The 22,162-nt window shown below is 42.7% G+C and overlaps 1 protein-coding gene across 1 annotated transcript; it reads left to right on the plus strand.

Moving 5' to 3' along the window:
• Positions 1-1,605: 1,605 nt before the first annotated feature.
• Positions 1,606-21,941, plus strand: UBE2N (ubiquitin conjugating enzyme E2 N). The gene is made up of 4 exons (XM_082279879.1): positions 1,606-1,682; positions 20,062-20,308; positions 20,491-20,631; positions 21,257-21,941. Exons 1-4 carry the CDS (start codon positions 1,653-1,655, stop codon positions 21,295-21,297), a joined length of 459 nt encoding a protein of 152 aa, XP_082136005.1. The 5' UTR covers positions 1,606-1,652; the 3' UTR covers positions 21,298-21,941.
• The last annotated feature ends 221 nt before the right edge of the window (positions 21,942-22,162 follow it).

Raw genomic sequence — 22,162 nt, forward strand, 5'->3', positions numbered from 1 at the left:
CAGTTAAAAGTTTCCCAGTTAAAAGTCCCTTTTCAAACTTCAAGCCACTTGTACACTATAAGAGGTATTTTTCCCATGTTCATTGTGTACTTTTACAAATGTTTTAAGATGTATCGGATGTATTTTAATATTTTTTAAGGGTTTCTACTTTGCACCTTAGACCCAGGACCAACTCCAAAACCCCAATTTCTAACAGCCAACAGCTATTTTTAGCCCCATGGCCGTTATTCTGCAGGCAAGCTCCTTGGCAACCTGAATCTTAATGAGGGCATGTTACCACCCTTACTTCAGCTGATTCTACCCCCTGACAACGACGAGCTATTGGTAGACAGAAATGATCTGTCAAAAGGGAAGCACCAATCACTTTGGACCAAAGGGGTGTGCCATGGGCGGGCTGTGGGCGGGCTGTGGGCGGGCTGTGGGCGGACTGGGGCGGAGCAAAGGCACTCTAAAACAACGAGACAAGGTTGAGAGCAGCGCAGAGATCAATAGAGATCGGCTGTGGTGGTTGGTGGTGCTGGGTATTACAGCCTTGCTCCTATTAAGGAGCCTTTAATAATAATTATTCTTGACTTTTGGATTAGCAAAAAGTCAGCCCAGCACTGCAAGTTTCTCCACCAGAGGTCCAGTGCTGTCTAAGCCTGAAGATCTCTAATCCCAGTGCTCCTGGGGCATACCTCTTGAGCCACTAGGATCCCAAATTTTTATATTTTTCTAATTTTTGTAATTTTTCAATTTTTCTGTTTTTAATAAATTATTTTAATTTTTCTTAGAGTTGTCTCATTTCTCACATTTCTCATAAATAACAACAGACATTCTTAAAAGTTACTGTGCAGCTGTAGTAATGTCCTAGTAAGCTTGTGCAGTAGTTACACTCCAACGTTTACAATATTCCTCTTTCTGCTGAGAAGGAAGGAAGTTCACTAACCAGGTGTTACTAAGACAGAGATCACAGGATTTTTAGGGCTGGAAGATCATATTTCCAAGCTCCCAGCCAATGCAGGGTCACCAGGAGCAGGTGACACAGGAACCCATCTAGGTGGGTTTGGAATATCTCCAGAGCGGGAGACTCCACGACCTCCCCTGGGCAGTCTGTTCCAGTGCTCTGCCACTGTCAACGTCAAGTTCTTCCTCACGTTGAGGTGGAACTTCCCGTGTTCTAGTTCATGACCATTACTCTGTCTTGTTGCTGGGCACCACTTAAAAGAGTCTGGCACTATTCTCTTGACCCCTGCCTTTGAGATATTTTTATGTATTGATGAGATCCCTTCTCAGTCTTCTCTAGATTAAACAGGCTCGGTCTTTCCTCATAAGAGAGATGTGCCAGATCTCCATCACTTTTGTGGCCCTATCAGTAGCTCCTTGTCTTTCATATACTGATGCTCTAAGATACGTTTGTGACAGGTTTAGGGCCGCTCACAGAACCTAAAAGTCAGCGAAGGGCAGACGTTTCGCGCTGACGGTGCCGGGCCCCGCTGACGATAGTTTCACTCGCTCCGCGCTGGGTGCTGACCCTACCCACCGACGCTTTGTCCTACATTTCCCGGCGTCACGCGCGCGGGGCGGCGCCACAGGAAGCGCGGCGCGGGTCTTTCCGGCCGTGCGCGCGCCCCGAGCGGAGGCGCGCCCCGAGCCTGCACCGACGAGACAAGATGGCCGGGCTGCCCCGTAGGATCATCAAGGTACCGCCGCGCGCCCTCCGCGCCGCGCTCCGCTGCGCCCCGCCATGCCCCGCCGGGGGGGCCGGGCGCGCCGGGCCAGGGTCCCGCAGGGAGGGTAGCGCTGCGCCGCGCCGGGCGCTGCTTCCGGTGCCCTGGAGCAGGGCCGCGCCGGGGCAGGGCCGCCTCCCCGGCCTCCTCCCGCCTTGCCGAGCGAGGGGCGCCTCGCTGCCGCCGCGCCCCCGCCGCTTCCCGCCGCCGCCGCCGCCGCGGGGGCCCCCGCGCGCTGTGTCGGCGTGCGCGGGCGGCGGGGGCGGCCGGGCCTTCCTGGCGGGCGCGGGCCCGCGCCCATCGCGGGGATTGCCCGGGCGGCGGCGGCGCCCCTCGGCCCCCGGTGCTGCCGAGCGCTGGTATCTGCGCGCCCTCCGGGGCCTGGAGCTCGAAAGGCGCCGGGCACACCCCCGCACCGTCTTCTGCCGGCCATGCGGCTCCTCACCGGGGGCTTCCGCCAGGCCCCGGCTAGCCGGCGCAGCTTTCGGCGTGCTAGGGCCGGGGGACGGCGGCGGTGGCGCCGTGCTCGGGTTCCTCCTGTGCGGTGAGGGACAAGCCACAGCGGGCAGTTAAACCTGGGCTTCAGCTGTGTGTATGCGTCGGGACATTCGCACTGGTGGTACACGCTGGGTCAGCCTGCTTGCTGCTACATTTGCTCGGAGCTGTCGGCCCGTACCGTATTAACGTGTCATGCTGGCGGTTCAGTGTCGTGTTCCAGCTTTGATTTGCCAAGCTTTGCAAGGGCTCTTAATTTTGAGGTACTCTCAGTAGATCCTCCGAATTCAGTTCCAGCTTCAGACTTGAATAATTTGGAGTCACTTACTGGAGGTATAGATAGCTGTATTGCAAGCTATCAAAACATAGCTCGGTCCTGTAGCTCATGCGGTTGTTCCTGCTGGGCTGCTGTCTCCTGCTCGATTTGTAATGGTGTGAATTGAAGCCCTCGAATGAGTGATCATTCCTTTTACAAAAGTTATTGATTCCAGTAGGGTTCATTAGCCCTCGTAGGAAATGAGAGCATCTTCATCGCTCGTTGCAGTGAATGGGTCTTCATTTATAATACTGTGAAGCTTTCTCGGTTGGCAACCATTGTAAATAAATGGATGTAGAAAATGTTAAATAATGGATGAAAAAATACAACTATTTTGTCTAACATGTCAAGTTATCAAGTAGGTGATAGAGATAATGAGGTAAAATAAGGTAGGAGTAGTGTTTATCTTCCATGAAACAGAACTAGACTACGATTAGTGCTCAGAATTGTAAGCAATAAAAATAAAGAAGACCAGTCTTTCAGATTTTGATGCTTATCCAGCTGCCTGAGTGCACAGCATGCTAAGCTGAATGTATTTCAGGTGTGAGAGGGAACAGTGATTCATAATACAGTGGAACTGGTATTTATCACAGAGTTGCAGTAAGAACTCAGTCATGAGGCTGGTGTCTGTGTTAAATTTTTCATTGCTCTTGACAATTCCCCAGAATACAACCGAGAAGTGCACCCACTTATGCTGGTGCATAAATTTTCTTCTTGGTGCTTTTGTTTTCCTCATGCTTTTGTAGAAAAAAACGCTGGCATAATTTACACAACTCACTTCAAAGATGTGTGGTGATCTCCTGGAGAAGAAAGGTGGAGGGCAAAAGAGTGTCCTAGAAACTCCAGATTTTTTATGAAGGATCCCCCTTAGACATTTTCGGGATTATCAGTTACAGGGTGGTACGTATGGTGGGTTAGGTATTTCCATGTGTGCATTGTAGGTTGTCTGCAGCTAGTCTAGAGCTTTTAAGTCTTGGTTTGGTTGTGTTAGATGATCAGTTGTTCAGCTCCTGTGCAGTGTGTACCTTAGGTTGCCAGATGTGCGTATGATCCAGGACTTGAGTCTGACTAGTTACTGCAGCCTCAAAAACGTGCAAAGTCATATTTTGAAATACCACAGCTGCAGAGGAGGTGCAGACCCAGAAATACACCTGCTTAAGTCTTCAGGAGTCTTGAGTGAGGATTGTTTTGATCTTTGCTATCATGCCAATGTCGATTTTAGTGTTAAATTTACTATTCTGGGTGCCTTAGCGGGGGGGGGGGGGGGGGGGGAAGGGAGTGAACTCACTTGCTAGTGAGAATTTGAAAGATCAGGAAAGGAAATGGAAGAGAGAGGAGAGCTGAGTAATGGTAAAATAACTCCAGTAAAGAAAACTAAATCTTCACGTTATGCACAATAATAAATTTTATGATAAATTGCTTCGGTTGCTTTTAGGAAAATACCTTCTCCCTTTTCTCTACATGCACACTTTGTGTTGTCATCTGAGGGAGACCATCGATGGCTGCTTGGGGCTAGGAGAGTGCATTTGGACTATAATGAAGTCCTGAGCCTGGCTGCTCCAAATGCAGTTGGCATTCCCTGTCTTGAGCGACTGCTGGCAGATGGCCGGGCTCTCAGGTTGACTTGCAGCCCTGTACTCCTCAGCCTGCGTCTTTGCTATGCGCAGGCTGTCATCCAGCCCAGGAGGACAGTAGGAGCTTTCCTTGTCACTGCAAGAGCTCTGTATATATTTCCAGTACTTTCTTCAAATTCAGTGAAAAGGTGACAATATGGGTGTTGCAAAGCAGTTGTTGCAAATATGCAGAATTATTCCCAATTTGCTGTCCTCAGATTACTTAGAAACAGACTTTAATAAAGTGCATGTGGGAATGGTCTGTAAGCCCGAAAGATGACTTGCTTTAGAATTATGACTGTTAGCAATCCCAAATGGTGAGTAGAAAACATTGATATAGTTTTGAATCTTTAAAGGCATAATCAGAATTGGAAAACCTTGTATCTTGTGAATAGAGAAGAGGTATTATTTTTTTGCTCTGTAGTTCAACACCAGGGGTCCTATGAGAATCATCTTGGCAAAAAAAATCAGTTAAATTAAAATGTGGTTTTGGCACATTTACATAGATGTGTGGTTTTGATGCTGTAAACTTTTTTCCAAAAAGTGACTATTTCCAATATTAGAAGGTGAGCCTTTGCAACAGACAATAAATAAGCCCAGTGACTTTTACTTTCGAGTACTTATTACATCAATTCTTTCCTGTGTTGCAAAGTCACGTACCTCCAGTCGAGAAAGAAATTGAATTGTATCTGATTTTTTTTCTTGGCTGACATTCAATCTACCTCATTGCTGTGTCAAGTGCAGTCAGTGTATCTCAGTGGGATGGACAATACTGCCCTATATCATCTTTTAAAATGTTTTTTCCTTCTGCTGTTTTCATTGCTGCAGTGATCTCATCATTCATGATTTGATGCACAGGTCTATAAGTTGACTGTAGCCAGTTATTAGTAGCGCTTCTGTTACACTCACTGCAGCTGCTCCTATCATGAAGTAACCGTCTGAAGCAGTATCTGAGGCTCCTTCAGATTTTTTTTTTCTAATGAATTTATCAGAGTTAAATTACAGAGGCCTTGATTTCCTCCCCTGCACAATAGTGTGGTGTCTGAGATACGCATTCCTTGCTATTTACTATGTGAAGCTATTTCCATTATCTGCAGTGAACTCCTGCTTGCTGTATTTTTTGAGACTCTGGGAACACTTGGACTGCTAGCTACAAAATGCTGCTTCAACATGTAAAATTTCTGGGAGGTTTTATGGAGATTCTCTTGGTGTGTGTGATGCTAGGCACTTACAGCATTCTATATTAGAAGTCAATATAATCAGCTTTATATGTTTGGGTTTATTTTTTTAAAGTATAAATCAGGTATTTAGCCTGCAACTGGAACTTTCTAGAAGTTCTTTAAAAATATTACTGGCAGCCAGCTTGAAGTTTCTTACTTTTTCTTGAAATCTGTGGATTTTTGATGCATGGACTTCTGTCTCTGCATGAAAATTTAAGTCACTGCGACTTTTTGATTTCTTTCACATTTCTGACGACATTTTTATTTCCTGAATAGAGAAAAAATTAAATAAAAAAGACTTGAGATAAACCTAATATCTTTTTGTGGTGTTTTGTATTCCTTTGGATGGTGGTTAGGCACAGAAAACATTATTTCTGGAGAATGCTGTTCCTTGGCATTTGTCAGAGAATGTCATGTCTTTTTGCACCTTGTATGCAGTTTGAATCTTGTGGATAACTTCCAATTTGACAGAAGGGGTGAAAATTTTGGGAATTTTCAGAAGTGTTTTTGTACTGTTCTTAAAACCACCTTTGCCTGCTCCTCACCATATAGAAAGGTATAAAGATAATACATATGCTGTTTTGCAACCCTCATTGTGTCTTCTGGCCAGGTGACCAATATAGCATGGACTGGCTGGGATAGTGGGAGGGGTATATAGGCAGGTATTGGAAGCCTGAAGGCAGGACAGATGTTTTGTGCAGGTGTGGGAGGGAAGCTGAGAAGAATGCTTAGACGCAAAGAATAAGAAAATTTTTCACTTAGGTCTAATTAGGTTAAGTTTTAAAAAGAAAATGTGGAGTGTTAATAACAGGTCTTTAAGAGGACACTGGTAACTTTTCACAACCCTTTCCTTAAAGCAGCTTTCAGTAGACCCTGTAGAATAAAAACTGAGGAAAACCCAAGCAAATAAACCAGATAGAGGCAGTAATCTTGTTTGGACCGTCTTGTATAATACTTGAGCAACTTTGAGGCAAAAACCTGTAGTGAACCAATGGATTATTATTGCTTTGCATGCAGTTGTTTTATACTGTACTTATCTGTTATGTTTAGATGGCTTTCTGAGTATTAGCAACATTTGTTTTGTGGAATAGTTAAAAACAAACCCACATTTTTGTAGTTACATGGGACTGGTGGATTAATAGTGAGATTGCAAATTTGGAACTGTGGAAGTTGCAAATTTTGCCATAGATGGTATGGTGGGTTGACCATGGCTGGACGTCGCTCTATCCCTCCCCTCCTCAGCTGGGCATGGCAGGCAAAATACAATCAAAGGCTCCAGGGTCAAGAGAATCACAGGGAGGGATCACCCGCCCAGTATAGTCCTGAGCAAAACAGACTTGACTTGGGGAAATTAATATCATTTATTACCTATCAAATCCGAGTAGGGTAATGAGAAATTAAACCTAAATCTTAAAACACCTCCCCCGACCCCATCCCCTTCTTCCTGGGCTCAACTTAATTCCTGATTTTTCTCTCTCCTACCCCTCAGTGGTGCAGTGAAATGGGGGTTCTGTTCAGTGCATCACGCATTTTCACTGCTGCTCCTTCCTCCCCAGGGACAGGACTCTGCACTCTTCCCCTGCTCCAGCATGGGGTTCCTCCATGAACTTCTCCAACGTCTGGGTCCTTACCACAGGGTGCAATCCTTCAGGAACATGCTGCTTCAGTGTGGGTCACAAGTTCACACCACATAGGTCACACGTCCTGCCAGTACCGCTGCTCCAGCGTGGGCTTCTCTCTCCACAGGACCTGTCAGGAACTTGCTCCACTGTAGGCTTCCCATGGGGTCACAGTCTCCTTTGGACATATCCACCTGCTTCAGTATGGGGTCATCTGTGGGCTGCAGGGGGACAGCCTGCATCATGTGGGTTGCAGGGGAGTCTCTGCCCTGGTACCTGGAGTACCTCCTCCCTCTACTTCTGCACTGACCTTGGTGTCTGTAGAGTTATTCTCACATAATCTCATTTCTTTGGCTGCTCATGCCTAGGTTGTTGGGTTTTTTTTCTTTCTTAAATATGTTACCTCAGAGGTGCTACCACCATTGCTGATGGGCTCAGCCTTGGCCAGCGGCAGGTCCATCTTGGAGCTGGCTGGCTCTGGCTCTGTTGGGCACGGGGGAAGCTTCTGGTAGCTTCTCGCAGAAGCGCCTCTGTTGGGCTCCCCCCAGTACCCAGAACCTTGCCATGCAAGTGCAGTACAAATGGCATTTGGACAGAAGCTCAGCATGAATTACTGTTTGCTTTAACCATACTTTGATAGTTCACTCTACACTGTATATTAATGCAAGCCTCCAATGCAAATGTGTCTGTCAGTGTAACTGCAGGAATGGTTTACACTCTTAGCTTAGTGAATTCAGTTAGGCCTCACTTTACTATAGCTGGAGATGCACCGTGAAAAGCTCTATCTGTGCTAGTACATAGATAATCCTCTAGGAATTTGCATAGGATCTCAGATTCACAGTTCCAAAATCTGTGATCTGCTGTGGAAAATTTGAGGATGAGGTCATTCTTGGAGGAGAGTGCTGCTGACCTTAAAATGCCCCTCTTCGTGTTACTGTTTGGCTACAAAGTCTTCTTCTAAGAGTGGGTAGATTCTGGAGGGGTTTTTTTTTTGGTTTTTTTTTTTCTTCTTGGAAGGGTCTGTTAACTTGGAGTACATTTGTCTTCATCTTGTTGCAGGTGGTTTTGCAGTGGTTAAAATTGTGTGGTGATGGGAGCTGGAAGAGCCAGAAGTGTGTGAGAGGATTGTGAGCAATCCAGAGTTCATTCACAGTGCTTGTGTAGCAGAGCTGTAGTTTCAATTTGCTGGACAACTGTCCATATATTGAGTACTAGTTAATGTTTTCTAAATCTGCTGGTACCACTGTTTTATTCTTTATTTTTTACAGTTGGTGCCTTTGACATGTTGACACTTGGAACGTATTTTCTTGCCTTTGTTTTGGGAGGTGGTGTTAGATACAGTTGGGGTTGGTGATGGGGTCTGGTAACCTGCAGGGTGGTAGAAGCAGTAGTGTACGGGAGACATTAGCCCAGTAATGAGTCCAGGACGTGGGAGTATGTGGAATGCTGACACTTGGGGATTATATGGCAAGGAAGAGAATTCATGTGGAGGCCAGCTTTTGTGAACCAAAGTGTAGCCTTCTGTTTATGATGTTTGACCCTTGCTTTACAGTTTGATGGGCTTTGCTGCTAATTCTTTTTTTCTTTGTCCTAAAAGGTAATGTTATTTTCAGAAGATTTTCTTCAATGAAGTTATTTTACAATGATATAATTTTAATGTAAACATTCTGAAATCTCTCTGACTATATGACATCTGCTTAGGTAACCAATTTGTTTTCAGTAATGCTGGTTACAGCCAGTTCTTTACATAATTGTAGATAATGAATTGATAGACCCTGGAAGAATTTGTGCCAAAATGTGATGTAATGTTATACTAAGTTTTGAATTAAGCCTTTGTAGTTTTGTGAGGCAGCTTTATCCTATATGTAGAAGACAGTTTTGACTGATAAGTTTCACTTTTTCCTACTGTCTCCCTCTCAAAAATCAAAGTAAAAACATGAATGGTTTTTTACCTTCTTGTGTGCAATTTATCACTTCTTGGTGGAGGAGATCAGTGCAATCTTCCCCCTTATCACACTCAGGCAGGAAAGAAGTGTCATTTGGCAAGTAATTATAACTCGTCAGTGTGCCAGTATACTGCCTTAAGTTTTGCCCTGTGCAGCTAAAACCTTTAGTTTCTATTTCATACCCCCAAATTAATCTGGACTATTGGATGAAGTTGGAAGGTAATGGCACTGGTAACTGGCAAGGGTTACCTGTGATCAGAATGAAAGTATGAAAGAAATGTATCCTCTGTATCGTCTGAATTGAAATGCCAAAGCTGGTTGTTGTACTACTTTTTTTTTGCAGAGCTGCACAAGGTGAAGAAGTTGCTACCCAGTGAAGTTAGATTACCAGAAGTTTGTGAAGTGATTAATCTGGCTCATTCTTGTAGCAGCCTCCCAGTACCTAAAGCAGTCCTACAAAAGAGCTGGAAAGGGTCTTCTTACAAGGGCATATAGGGATAGGACAGGGGGGAATGGCTTCAAAGTGGGAGAGGGCAGGTTTAGATTAGATGTAAGGAAGAAATTCTTTACTGTGAGGGTGGTGAGGCACTCGAACAAGTTGCCCAGTGAAGTTGTGGATGCCCTGTCCCTGGAAATGTTCAAGGCTAGGTTGGATGCAGCTCTGAGCAACCTGGCCTTGTGGGAGGTGTCCCTGCCCGTAGCAGGGGAGTTGGACTAGGTGATCTTTAAGGTCCCTTCCAACACACGTTGTTCTATGATTCTGATTCAGGTTGAACAGCCTTACTGTATGAACAGATTCAGCTTGGACTCTGCTGGCACAAAAAGTTTTGTGCCACTGAGGTGAACTTAGACTGAGATCTGGCTCAGAACTCTGCAGTAAAGGTTATTTCTTAAGCCAAATCAGTTCTGTGATCTCATCTGTTATTTGACTTTGCAAACACTTGGGCTGATGAAGGGAGTACATGGAAGGATGACTGTTCAAATTAGCACTACTGCTGAGAAGTTAGAACTTCCCATTCAGGAAAACTTGCATTTTGTGAGGAAAGGAAATGGGGGAGGTAGTTATGTGAAATTAATCAAGAAGGACTGAGAACTATGCTGAAATGGTGGGTAGAAAAGCAATCTGACTTAATTGAAAACTCAACAGCCAATGAAGAATGAAACAAAAGGACTTCCACTCTCAATGATTAAAAATTAGTGGAACTTAAGTGTAATTAAAAAAAAAAAACAACCCTCTTTGCTTTTTGCTATTGGTAGTGTCTCTTCATCTGTTTTAGAAATCTTCCTGGGGGATTTGGCAGCAAATGTCTGATCTCCCTTAGGAAGCAAATGCTGAAATGACTGATGAGCAATCAGTTAAACTGAAAGATCTCTCTTTTTCCTCATCACATTTTCTCCCACATAAATTGTTATGTGTGGTACTCTGCAAGTGGTAAGTGTTATCATTTCAACTGTAGCAGGAAATGGAGCTAGTGGTTTTAAATTTAAGTCTGTCATCTCTTTCTCAAAAGTTCTTAATTTTCAATATCATCTGTGGAGTCTGAAACTGTCTACTACATTCTCTCTAAAAGTGGTTCTGGATACAACAACTCAAACACAGATTAAAAATTACTGTGTGATTTATGCTGAGGTGGGCTGACCTTGGCCAGATGCTCACCCAGCCACACTCTCTCCCTACCTAAACCAGGCAGGGAGAAAAAAATAAGGAAAAGCTCATGGGTCAAAACAAAGAGAGAGAGATCATATACTGATAATCACCATGGCAAAACAGACTCAACTTGGGGCAAATTAATTAATTAATTTGCTTCCAGGTGAGATAGAATTGGATGTGAGAAACAAAGAATTTAAACAGCACTTTTCTAATACTCAACTTCAGTCCTTCACTCCTTACTCCCCAACTCCCCTGTCCCTGATGAATGCAAGGGGATGGCGAATGGGGATTTATGGTCAGTCCACAACAGCTCCTCTGTGCTATTCCTTCCTCCTCACACTTTTTCTGTGCTCCAGAGTGGTGCACTCCACTGGTTACAGTGTGGGTATCTGCTCCACTGTGGTCCTTCATAGGCTACAGAGAGTCTTTGCACCAGTGCCTGGAGCTTGTCCTTACCATCCTTCTCTGACCTTGGTGTTCACACTAGTTTTGCTCACAAACTTTTTTTTTTTTTTTTATCCCTTGCTGTTCTTTCTGTGTGGTGTCGTTTTCTGTCCGTTCTTAAATACATTTTCCCAGGTGTGCCACCAGCTTGGCTGATGGGTTCACCCATGTCCTGTGGCATGTTTTTGGAGCTGGCTGTGTCTGGTGAGGTACAGCTCCTGGCCTCTCCCCATTGAGGTCACCCCTGGATCATCTCTGCTGCCAGCAACTTGACACATACACGCTGTACATGTGCTTAGTTGGTAATGCAGTTAAATTCGATCATACCAAATACAAAAAAAATTGGGGCAAACTGATGTGGATTTCTTTCAGTTGGGGTACCTTTTTCATTTTACGACTAATGCTTCTCTTTGGCCATTTTGGAACTATTCATACAGTGTTGCATTGCATCCTGTTGTTCCTTTTATAAATGGCCAGGGTTACCAAAAAGTTTGTTTTGCAGCCGGCTATTTGGAGACCTTCGCTTGTAGGACCTGCGGCAGAAATGTGTCAAGGCATGTGCGGATTTTGTTCATTCGTACTGGTGGAAGATGCTTTTACCGACAGCCAATGCTGCTGTTCCATGGTTTCTATTGGAAGTTACTGTCCTCTGCTGGATGGCAGCAGAGTTTTTGTGTTGTCAGTCAGCATTTTTCGGATTTAAGATCTAGTTAAGAAGACCCAGCTCACTTTTCTGGAGTTGCCTTGAGAGTGCTGACAGGGTTTACTTTCTCAGTAGATTTTCAGGATGGTGATTTCTGGCAAGGTGGCAGCAATAAAAACTCATACTTGAGCTGTAATTCCTGTTGTAGATAGGTCCTCATCCATCATCTATCTTCCCTGATCTGTTCAGAATAAAGCTAGGGTTAATTGAACCTACAAGTAAGGGTGGATACTACCTGCACTTACTCGCTGTCTGACATAGATTAGAGAGGACTTGTACCTTGCCTTGGCCTGACAAAGTTGTAAGAATGTCACCTCCATCTTAGTAGGCGATATTGAAGGAAAATTGCTTCACTACTGTTTAGTGAATTGATCTAGTAAATGTGCTACTGAAAATATGAGGAAAGAATCATTCCCCTGAGACTTTGTATAAAGATGTAGTATTGTGCCATTTTAAATATTAACGGCTTTAAGACCTGCAGTATTTTCTCTTTATGTAAGAGGCCATTATTGATGTTTTGTGTTTTGAAGTTCCAGAATAATTTTATCACGGATATGTCAGCCTGTGAATGATGTTATCTCTCTTTTTAAGGTACTAGCATAAAGTTGCTAGCCATAAGGATGGTTTTCTGTAGTCTTAGTGCTATAAAAGGTTCTTAGATAACTGTTTATAGCAAGTAAGATATGCAGAGTCTTTGGTGCTTAAGACTTTTATAGATGGATGAAGACTTTTAATTTAGTAGTTTACCATCTGTTACTGAAATTAGCCCAGTTGGTAGTTAATCTTCTCCCTTTGTAATAAGGAGGAAGGCTCTGCATTTCCTTTTTAGGTTGGTTACAGAATAGTAATCTGTTACGCTGGTATCCCACTGTGATTAACACTTTAAACCAGCCCTTTCATCAAAAGGAATCTTCTCCCGTCCTTCTGGGAGCATGTGTTTGCACCCTGCATTTTGTTGGCGCAGCTGTTTGCGTGGAACATACGGTGCGCTGCATCAGGGACTCTTCTCTCTTTTATGAATTTTTCCCTTCCTTTTCTTCCAAATTGGCTATGTGCTATGTTAGACCATGAGGTCAAGAGACAGCTATACAGACAAAAGTAAAAGTGTATAATAGGCTGAACTGGAAAGGCAGCACAAGTTTGTATTTTTCTTTTCTTTTCTGCAGTGGCTGATCATTTATCACCTTGCAATATTCAGACTCTGTAAGGTGTTGCGATTTCTCTAAGCTATGTTTGTTCTAATGGATTTTACAAAGTTCACTAGGTGATTTCACAGCTGGTATTAAAGGCCAATGTAGAGCAGAAGACCATTGTATAAAAAAGTGTAACACTCACTGAGACCACAGTATTTAATTTGTGGATTAATAAGGAGCACGTTTTATTTATTAAAGGTATCTGTATAGCAATAATATTGAATGTGAAATAAGAAAACTGGGGTATCAGGAAAATGTAATGCAGGTAGCTGAATTACTAAGCAAAGCACATTTGTCTAGAGATATGGAGCTTGGATCTCTTCTTTGAGCTACTTGGTGCTGACTTTGCAAGCAAGCTTCTCTTAAATTTTAGTCGCCTTCACACAGTAGCTTTAAAGTTCACATATTTTATAGGTGCTAGATATTGATTTCTTCCTAACTGTTTTAGCCACGTCTCTTGGCAGGCAGTGTAAAATTTGTGGTGATTAATTATTGCCATAGCACAGGGAACAGAATTGCAGTTTTTCCAAGCAAAGAATAGTACTCCTTTCTAAAAAGCAATGAAGAAGCTTTAAAAATTGCCTAAGCCCGTGCCAGAATTTCTTCCTTCGGTACTGGAGTGGTCTCTGTCAGACAGAAAAGCTTTACAGTTCAGCTGCAGTGGCTCTGCTAGGTAAGAAATAATGTTTGGGTTCTTTTGCAAGTACTTGCATAGGTGAGTCTTCTGATTGCAGTCATTTGCCACTTTTGTATTTTGGCACTGGTTTTTTTGTAGTTCTTTGTTTGGTCCTACCTTAGTCTGTTGATAGCAAGCAAGACATCTGAAATAGCTTTTTGTTTTTCAAAAGGGTAGCATACAGAAATCTTTTTTTAGTTGTTTCAACGGAGGCCTTGGCAGCTTGAGGCTTTTGTAAACACTTCTTCAAGACTGAAAGTGATTAAAATAGTATATTTCTGGTGGATTCCTCCTTTGTATGCTTGCTCCTATCTCCATGTTCATTAGCAGCTGATTTTCCTGTATGTGTGGAAGCATGTGTATGTTCTGGGCTGTTAATTTACTTCCTTAAAGAAGTGCTCTGTCTTACTCTGTGTGCATGAACAAGGTGAATCCTGGTGGTTATGTCTGCTTTTCAGTAACTTTTCTTTCCCTTTGACTGAAAGCAGGATAACCAAGCAAAACCTCAAAGAATGAATGAAACATACTTCCCTCAGATCGATCTCTCTTCAGTGTGTGGCTTCTCTTAGTCTTGGCAGCCTCAAAAGCCCTCACCCCCACCTCCTGCTTGCTGGTCTCTTCTAAAGAGCACAGTGCTCTCTCTTCCTGAGGCTTCCTATCCTCACATGTTACGGTAAAAACAGGCGGAGGGCTTCTTCTCCCTCAGGTACAATTAGTTTTCAATTTAACGTCTTCATAGAAGAATAACTATGCAGAATGTCAGCTGCACCATCTGTCCCGTCAGTATCATCTGTCACTCTGTTGCAGGCCACCTGTGTTAATAAGGAAAGCTTTGCTTTTGCTTGTCAAAACACCTTCAACATTTCTGTGTTTTCTAACCACTTAATTAAAAATAAAAAAGGGGAGGCATAAAAAGGGGGGAGGCATAACCAGTTGCAATTGACAGATTTGGTTTTCTTCAAGTACAGACTGGCATGTATCTTCCTTTTGGGTTTATTAATTTATTTTAGTCAGTGGAAATTATTACATTACTTGGAATTGAAAAAGTGGAGTAAATGCAGGAGTGAGAAGAAATCTCAATCTAAAAACATTGCAGAGTATGACAAATAGAAATAACTGCCTAGGGCAGCATGGGAAACTTAATTGAAAGCTTTAGAGCTTTCAAAATATGCCCTGAAATATCTTCTGTGAAACTTCAGCTAGATGAGAGCTAATAAAAAACCACTACAAAGTACTGTTCTGGAACACTTATTGGTGGGAGTTGGTATTCTAGTTGAAGACAAAATTAACTGTTCTATTGTAAAAGCATTTATTGTGAGCAACAGAACTGCAATACCTGGTTTTCTCTGAATTTATTCTTTTTCCTTTTTAGTATGTTTATATATGGGTGTTCCAGCTCTTTTTATCCTTACTGTCAGGGATTTTTGCTGGGCAAGAATGGTATTATACTTGGTTGGCATAAACAGGCCAAACAGCAGTAGTAGTACTGGAGTTGTTCATGTCTTCATTTCCAGTAGCACTGAGCTTGGTTAGTCTTAGCCACTGACAGCTTACAAAACGTACGGAACAGTTGAAATTGGACAAAGGTTTTAAAGACAGTTTTGGAGGAAAAAGGGGAAGTAACAGATGTGTAATTAAAGAAGTGTAAGAAAGACTGCCTAAAAATACATGGAAAGTCAATTATTGCATGTGTTTGATCATCTTGATTAGTTAAAAAAGGTGAGAAGTTAAAAGTGTAATTAAAATAAATTAAACATTTATTTATTTAAACATGTTTGAGAGACTTATTTTCATTGGGTAGCCATCCTCTGGGAATTACAGAATAAGATCAATGTGTAGTTAAACATTTCCTTGTTTCATCCACATCTCATCATTCTTGTGGGTGATGTACGGGGGGCAGGGTTTTGTTTGTTTGTTTGGTTTTTGTTTGCTTGTTGTGTTTGTTTTTTTTTTTTTTTTAATTGGTGACATACGCTTAAAAGGAATTAAAATCTTTAAGCAGGTCCGCTTCCTGACCAGGTGCATAGCGTTGCCTGTATGCTCACAATTTTTTTCTCTCGAATATTACTTATTTTTGCAAGTTTTACAGCAAATCAAATTTATTTTATTACCAGCATGTCTGGAACTGTCCATCTTACCCTAAAATGTGGAAATCAAGTCCCTGTAATCACCTTAGAACTGGGCCTATGTGTATGTTTAAGCATTTTATATGCTTAGACCTTACAGTGTAACTTTTCGATCAATTTCTCATTTTCTGTTCCTTTTCCATGGTGTCCCCCAAAATATATTTAAGATATTATTGTTAATGTCTTCATAATTGCAGGACAAACCCCTTTTTTATTGTTGGAATTTAGGAACTGTTGATGTATTTAAGTACAAACATTGCACATTCTCTCAATAAATGGCATTGTCGCTACTTTTTTCACAGTCTAACAAGCTTGTCTGTGTTACACAGTTGTAAGAAGATGTGTTTTCTGAAGCTTTTGCACAAAGGCAGTGATGTGTGTTCACGGGGTCATGGCCTGTCATTTTGAGTGTATCGAAGAAGTGTAGCCTGGTGCTTGCTCTCTGCTGCGCCAGAGCCTGGCAGGTGTGAAAGATGAGTGTCAACCACTTCCCTCACAGGTTTCTTGCAGGTATTCATTCTCATTTCTGTTTGAAAACAGCTTCAGTTACACCGATAGTGGTGGAGCTCCGTGCACAGAGCAGGAGGCAAGGTGTGCTTGCTTAAAGGAATTTTCGTCTAATATTAATGTGGCCCAAGGGGCCTGTATGGGCTCAGAGTAGGCTCAGTACTCATATGGGGTTGTATGCAGCATAAACGCTTTTCTCTGCACTCCCGTTTTCTGTGGTGTTTTATAGCGAGATAACCACAGTCACGGAATGTGGAGGCATGAAGGGCTTTCTGAGCGGGTGTCGCGTTCCACTGTGGGGAACTGCGGAGAGTTCTTTTAAAAATGGATGGTCGGGAGCGGAATGAAGCCAAACGAGGCAAACACTGTATCTGAGAGCCGTTTATTGATAACAAAAAGGAGGAGGAAAAGGAGTTGCCCGAGCGAAAGACGCCTGGAGGAGACAGCAAAGAAGAAAGGAAAATGGAAAAGGGAGAGGGGAGAGCAGAGAGAGAGGGGACAGCGAGAAGAAGAGGGCGTTACCCGCAGCAGGGCGGGGCAGCGCTGTCGGTGGCCAGGCGGGGCTGTGCCGCTGCCGGCCTGCGCGGCTCCCGGCGGGGCGCGGCTGCCGCGGCGACGGCCCCGGACACGCGGTGAGAGGGCGCCCGGACGGGACGAGCAGGACCCTGGACAGGGTCGCGGCGACCGCCTGGATCGGGGCGGCAGGGAAGGAAGCGGGCAGCCCGGGCAAGGCGGCGGTCAGGGACGCGGGAAGGCAGGACAGGTGCGAGGGCAGGAGAGCCAGAAGGCAGCCTGGGGCCAGGGCAAGGGAGGGAGCGAGCAACCCCAGCAGTTAGTTTTTATACCCCCCGGGCCCCTCCCAAAGTCTGCCCTAACAAGGAACCGCTGGCCCAGTCCGGCCTTTCTGCGCCGTCCATTGGTGGAGACCTCTTCGAGACCTGATGGGAGAAGCCCATCCATAGTGTCTCCCACTGCCTGCCTCGTGGGCGGTGTTGGCAGGCGAAGTCCTCCCAGAGACAAGGCTTCTTCTAGTTGCCTCCTGCATGTGGCACATGTGCACCTCTCCTCCACATGCCTCTGACAACCATTGTTGACGCATAACAAAACTGAATTGGCTCCACAGCGGGGTGGCATGCTCACAGTGGATAGCCCCTTCAGTATTATGGGGTGCCTGCATTGAAAGAATTGTTTTTCTCATACATGGGCTCTCCCATTGTTTACTGACAAATGGTTTTTAGTGGCAGAACATGCAGCTTGCAGCCAGGCATTGCTCCCTCAGATACTCTGGCAGGTAGAAGTGCTGATGCTGCTGCCAGAGAACTGCTGATTCTGGGTTATTTTAAGCCAGGATTGGCTGCCCAGTATAGTTACAGTCAGCATACTGGCATAACTAGGGAGGCAGTCCGGGGACTGAGGGTGACTATGGGGGAGCTGGGGACTGCTGAGATCAGTCCAGCTATTGAAATGTGTTATCCTTAATATTAAAGTCTTTGAGCATGCCCATCAGAACCAAAGCCACGATTGGCTTACAAGCACATCTCTGGCAGTCTAGCTGTGGAGAAGTTTAAAAATTGGTCTTTTTCCATAAGTTCCTTATTTTTAAGTTTCCAGTTGGCTAGCATTAGTTTGTATTTGGTACAAGACACTTTCCTCTGCCAGAACTGTCAAAAACTATATTGTTCTTCATAGGCAGAAACCCAAATTGTCCTATTTACCTGGGGCAGCACTCCTTCTGACAGCTTGCTGAAAGAAACTGAGAATGTTTTATGCACATACAGGGATAATCTGTAGTTTCTTACTGACTTTTCCATACCACTGAATGTAAACTATCAGAATTTGTTGTAACTGCTTTTTTACACAATTAGTGTACAAATAAGCAGCCAGCAGAATACTAATGAGTAAGTTATAAAATTGTGGATCATTTAAAATATACTCACAGAAGTAAATGTAGACAGCTCTAAGAAGCTTGGAAGGCCTTCCAGTGAGGTGTGTAAGTGGCACTGGGCAGCTAATGTCTATGCAGATAAGTAGACAATATGTAATCACAGCAAGGAAGCACACTGGATACATTTATTTTTAGGTTTGCATATGTACATAGTAATAAATTCGATATTATGATTTGTAGGACCTTGACAATTCAGTGATGAGTAATTGGTTTTTGGAATTAATTACCGTGGCTTCATTTCTTTATATATTGATCAGTTTTTGTAAAATGAATTGTTATTTAACTGCATCAAGACAGCTCTATCACTTAAATGCTGTGTACACTTACCTCTACAAGAGTAATGTAGCAGTCCAGTTATGTTTGAAGAATTTATTTAGCCAAGTAGAGGTAATCTGTCTGTTTTGTGCTTGTGTTAAAGAGAGACTTACTGTATTGGAGAGAGGCTGACTACAAGGGCGAATACTGACAGAACAAGGAAAAATGGCTCCAAACTGAAAGTGGGTTTAGATAAGATGTTAGAAGAAATTCTTTACTGTGAGGGTGGTAGGGCAGTGGAACAGGTTGTGCAGAGAAATTGTGGATGCCCAGTAGGTGGAAGCATTTAAAGCCAGGTTGGATGGGACTGTGAGCAAGCTGGTCTAGTGGAAAGTGTCCTTGACCATGGCAGGGTTGGAACCAGATGATATTTAAGGTCCCTTCCAATCCAGACCATTCTGTGATTTTTAAATTAGTGCTGTTGTAGATATATGGAATAAATATGCTATAAAACTGAAATAATAAATTAATGTTACACCTACAAGTTGCCATCTTCTGTCAATAGAAACAGGATAATTTTTCTTTGTGAAAGCCAACACAGAAAGGTTATGAAAAAATTAACTGTACATAGTAAAAGCAAGCTTAGAAGGAAAGCAGAAAATGGGACTAAAATTGCATGAGGAAATAAGGCTTTAGCAGGATTTTTTTTGTCCCTGCCTAGTGTCCTTTTGCCCATTTTGGCCTTGGGATCTTTTTTATAAGAACCAGAATGGTGCCCATAAGACTTGTGAAGACAGGTAGCAGAGGAAAGGCAAAGATGTACAGGGCTTGGTCTGTCTGCTCAGTGCATTAACAAGATGGGCAGCTCTTAGCTATGGTCACAGCTTGGTGCCTAACGTAGCATTGGCAGAAGAATGGAGCAACAGAGAAACCAAGTCACTGTAGGAGACTGGCCTTCCCTAATTTTGCTGCTTACAGAGCATCTTGGCTGTCTCCTACTGTCTGTTAGTGTGACTTTAAACACGGTTATATGTAGGCTGAAAGTGCTTACACCAAAGCTATTTATGCATATATATGTCTAAATATATAAAACATCCTTAAAATACTCATTTAATGTTGCAGCAGAGTAGCACTTTTAAATTCTTTGGAGTTAGATCTGATTCCAGTACAAATGTTCAGCTTAATAAACCAGACCACTCTTGTTAGGAGTAAACCTTGAACACTTTGTGCGGGTGATTAATCCCTTTGGCTTTTCACTTATGGGAGTTTCTATTTAAGGTAGAATAGGAAATGCTGTTGATGTTTTCATTGTGGTATTCTTTAAAGTGCTTTTAAGTATATTGAAAAAAATATAGCAGCTTGGCAATAGTTCAATCAAAAGTTAAGAAGTTTGAGGACAGCTGAGTTATCTATTACTGTGTGTTACAGAAGCACACAGCAGGTGAGGATCTGAGAGGAGATGGGTACCAGTTTACCACAGCCTCATCTTCTTTCTGTAGATGTTCTTTGACTTAAAGGTATTTGTTGAACATTGTTTCTGTGAATATAGGCTAAATGAATGCTTGTTGCTTTTAAAATTGTTTGTACAGGTGATGTTTATTTTAGATGGGTTTTATTAGTTACATTGCCTCCTTTTCTTCTAGGAAACCCAGCGCTTGCTGGCAGAGCCAGTCCCTGGGATAAAAGCGGAGCCAGATGAAAGCAACGCACGCTATTTTCATGTGGTCATTGCAGGTCCACAGGATTCCCCCTTTGAGGGTGGGACATTTAAACTTGAACTATTCCTTCCAGAAGAATATCCAATGGCAGCTCCTAAAGTACGTTTCATGACCAAAATTTACCATCCTAATGTAGACAAGCTGGGAAGAATATGTTTAGATATTTTGAAAGGTAAGTGCTGCTGTGTTTTCCTTCTTTTTATCATAATAAGTACAGAAATTTGTAAGTTGACCCTAAAAAGAGTTTTCATATGTTTAAAGAATATCTTGCTGCTTCTTTAATCTGGAAAAACTTGCTGTTTCTGTAGACTCTGGTGAATATGGTGTTTCATTGTGCTGTAAATGTCTCTTCAGATAAATGGTCCCCAGCTTTGCAGATTCGTACAGTTCTGCTATCAATCCAGGCTTTGTTAAGTGCTCCCAATCCAGATGATCCACTAGCAAATGATGTAGCTGAGCAATGGAAGACCAATGAAGCCCAAGCCATAGAAACAGGTGACGTATCTTCTACCTTTTATTTTTTTCTAGTTTTAGGAATAGCTTATTACTCACTGGCGGGGGTATGTAACTCCTAACCTCTAGTTTTATGTCTTCAATTTGCAGAAACAAAAAATTGCTGCATACAGTCATAGTCCAGGTGCCCTGAATGTGCCTGCAGTGGTCTGTTTTTAAGTCTGCAGGGCGTGATAGAAGAAAAAGCTCTCTTGTTCTGCTTTATCTTGAGTTTTGATGGTCCTAATTTGCTAACATGTCTATTTTGGAGTTGTGGTGAAATGAAGGAGTGTTCTACTGCTTGTCCTCTACAGCTTAAGGAACAGATTAACAGGTTCCAGAAAGTACTTCTCTTTGGTATTGCATCTGTTGCAGGCTACAGGGGAATGGAACAGTTACTATGTTATGCCTCTTCACTTTTGGATCAACTGCTGTCAGACTGCTTCTATAATATACAAAAGTTGGCAGCTGCCGGAATTCAAAATTGCAGTTACAGTCTTAGAATTGATATATTTTCTGTGCTTGCAGCAGTGGTATAAAAGAGATCTTTAAGAATATGAATTTAAAATTACTTTAATCAAACCTGAAAACTGCATCTTTTCTTAAATGTATTTCTTTTTCTTTACAGCCAGAGCATGGACTAGGCTATATGCCATGAATAATATTTAAATGCGCTATGAACATCAAGTGTGCATCACTTCTCCTGTTCTGCCAAGACCTCTTCCTTTTTTTGTTTGCATTTAATGGACACAGTCTTAGAAACATTACAGAATAAAAGCCCAGACATCTTCAGTCCTTTGGTGATTAAATGCACATTAGCAAATCTGTGTCTTGTCCTAATTCACTATTGTACCGCATGAGCAGAGGCTAGAAGTATCATCTGGATTGTTGTGAAATTGTTTGAAAGCAGCAGCACATCTCTGCTTTTAATCATTTTTCCCGTCATGGTTTAAGTATAAGCACTGTGAATGAAGGTAGGCAGGGTTAGCTGCAGGGCTTTTTGTTTTAATTTTGTGGGCTCCTCCTCCCTTTTTATGGTGATGCTAATTGCATTGGTAAAAGCAGCTAACCAGTTATACTTTAGAATATACCCTCTAGCCCAGTCTAACTTAGACGCTGTAGATGGACAAGCTTCATTGTTTGAACAAAAAATGGGAACATTAAACATCCATCACCTTCACTAATACTATTGTGATTCTGCTGTCAAGTGTAGAAAAATCCCTCCAAGAAAAAGCTTGTGACCATTTTGTATGGCTTGTCTGGAAAATCTCCTGTAAATCTTATGTTTTAGTAAAATATTTTTTGTTATTCTACTTTGCCTTTGTATAGTTTATTTTGCTGTGTTTTCATTTCTCTGTGACAATCTTATTTAAAAATATTGAATCCAGAATTGACAATTTGTCTTCACCAGTCTGACAGATTTAACAGTAAAGAGGGAGAATTCACAAGGGTGTTTTTTTTTTTTTTGTTTGTTTGTTTTTTGGTTTTTTTTTCCTTCTATTTGCTGACTGTTTTTATTTGTGTTATGTGGGTG

This window comes from Coloeus monedula (genome assembly GCF_965178545.1).
Source record: "Coloeus monedula genome assembly, chromosome: 4".
In the NCBI taxonomy this organism is placed as follows: domain Eukaryota; kingdom Metazoa; phylum Chordata; class Aves; order Passeriformes; family Corvidae; genus Coloeus; species Coloeus monedula.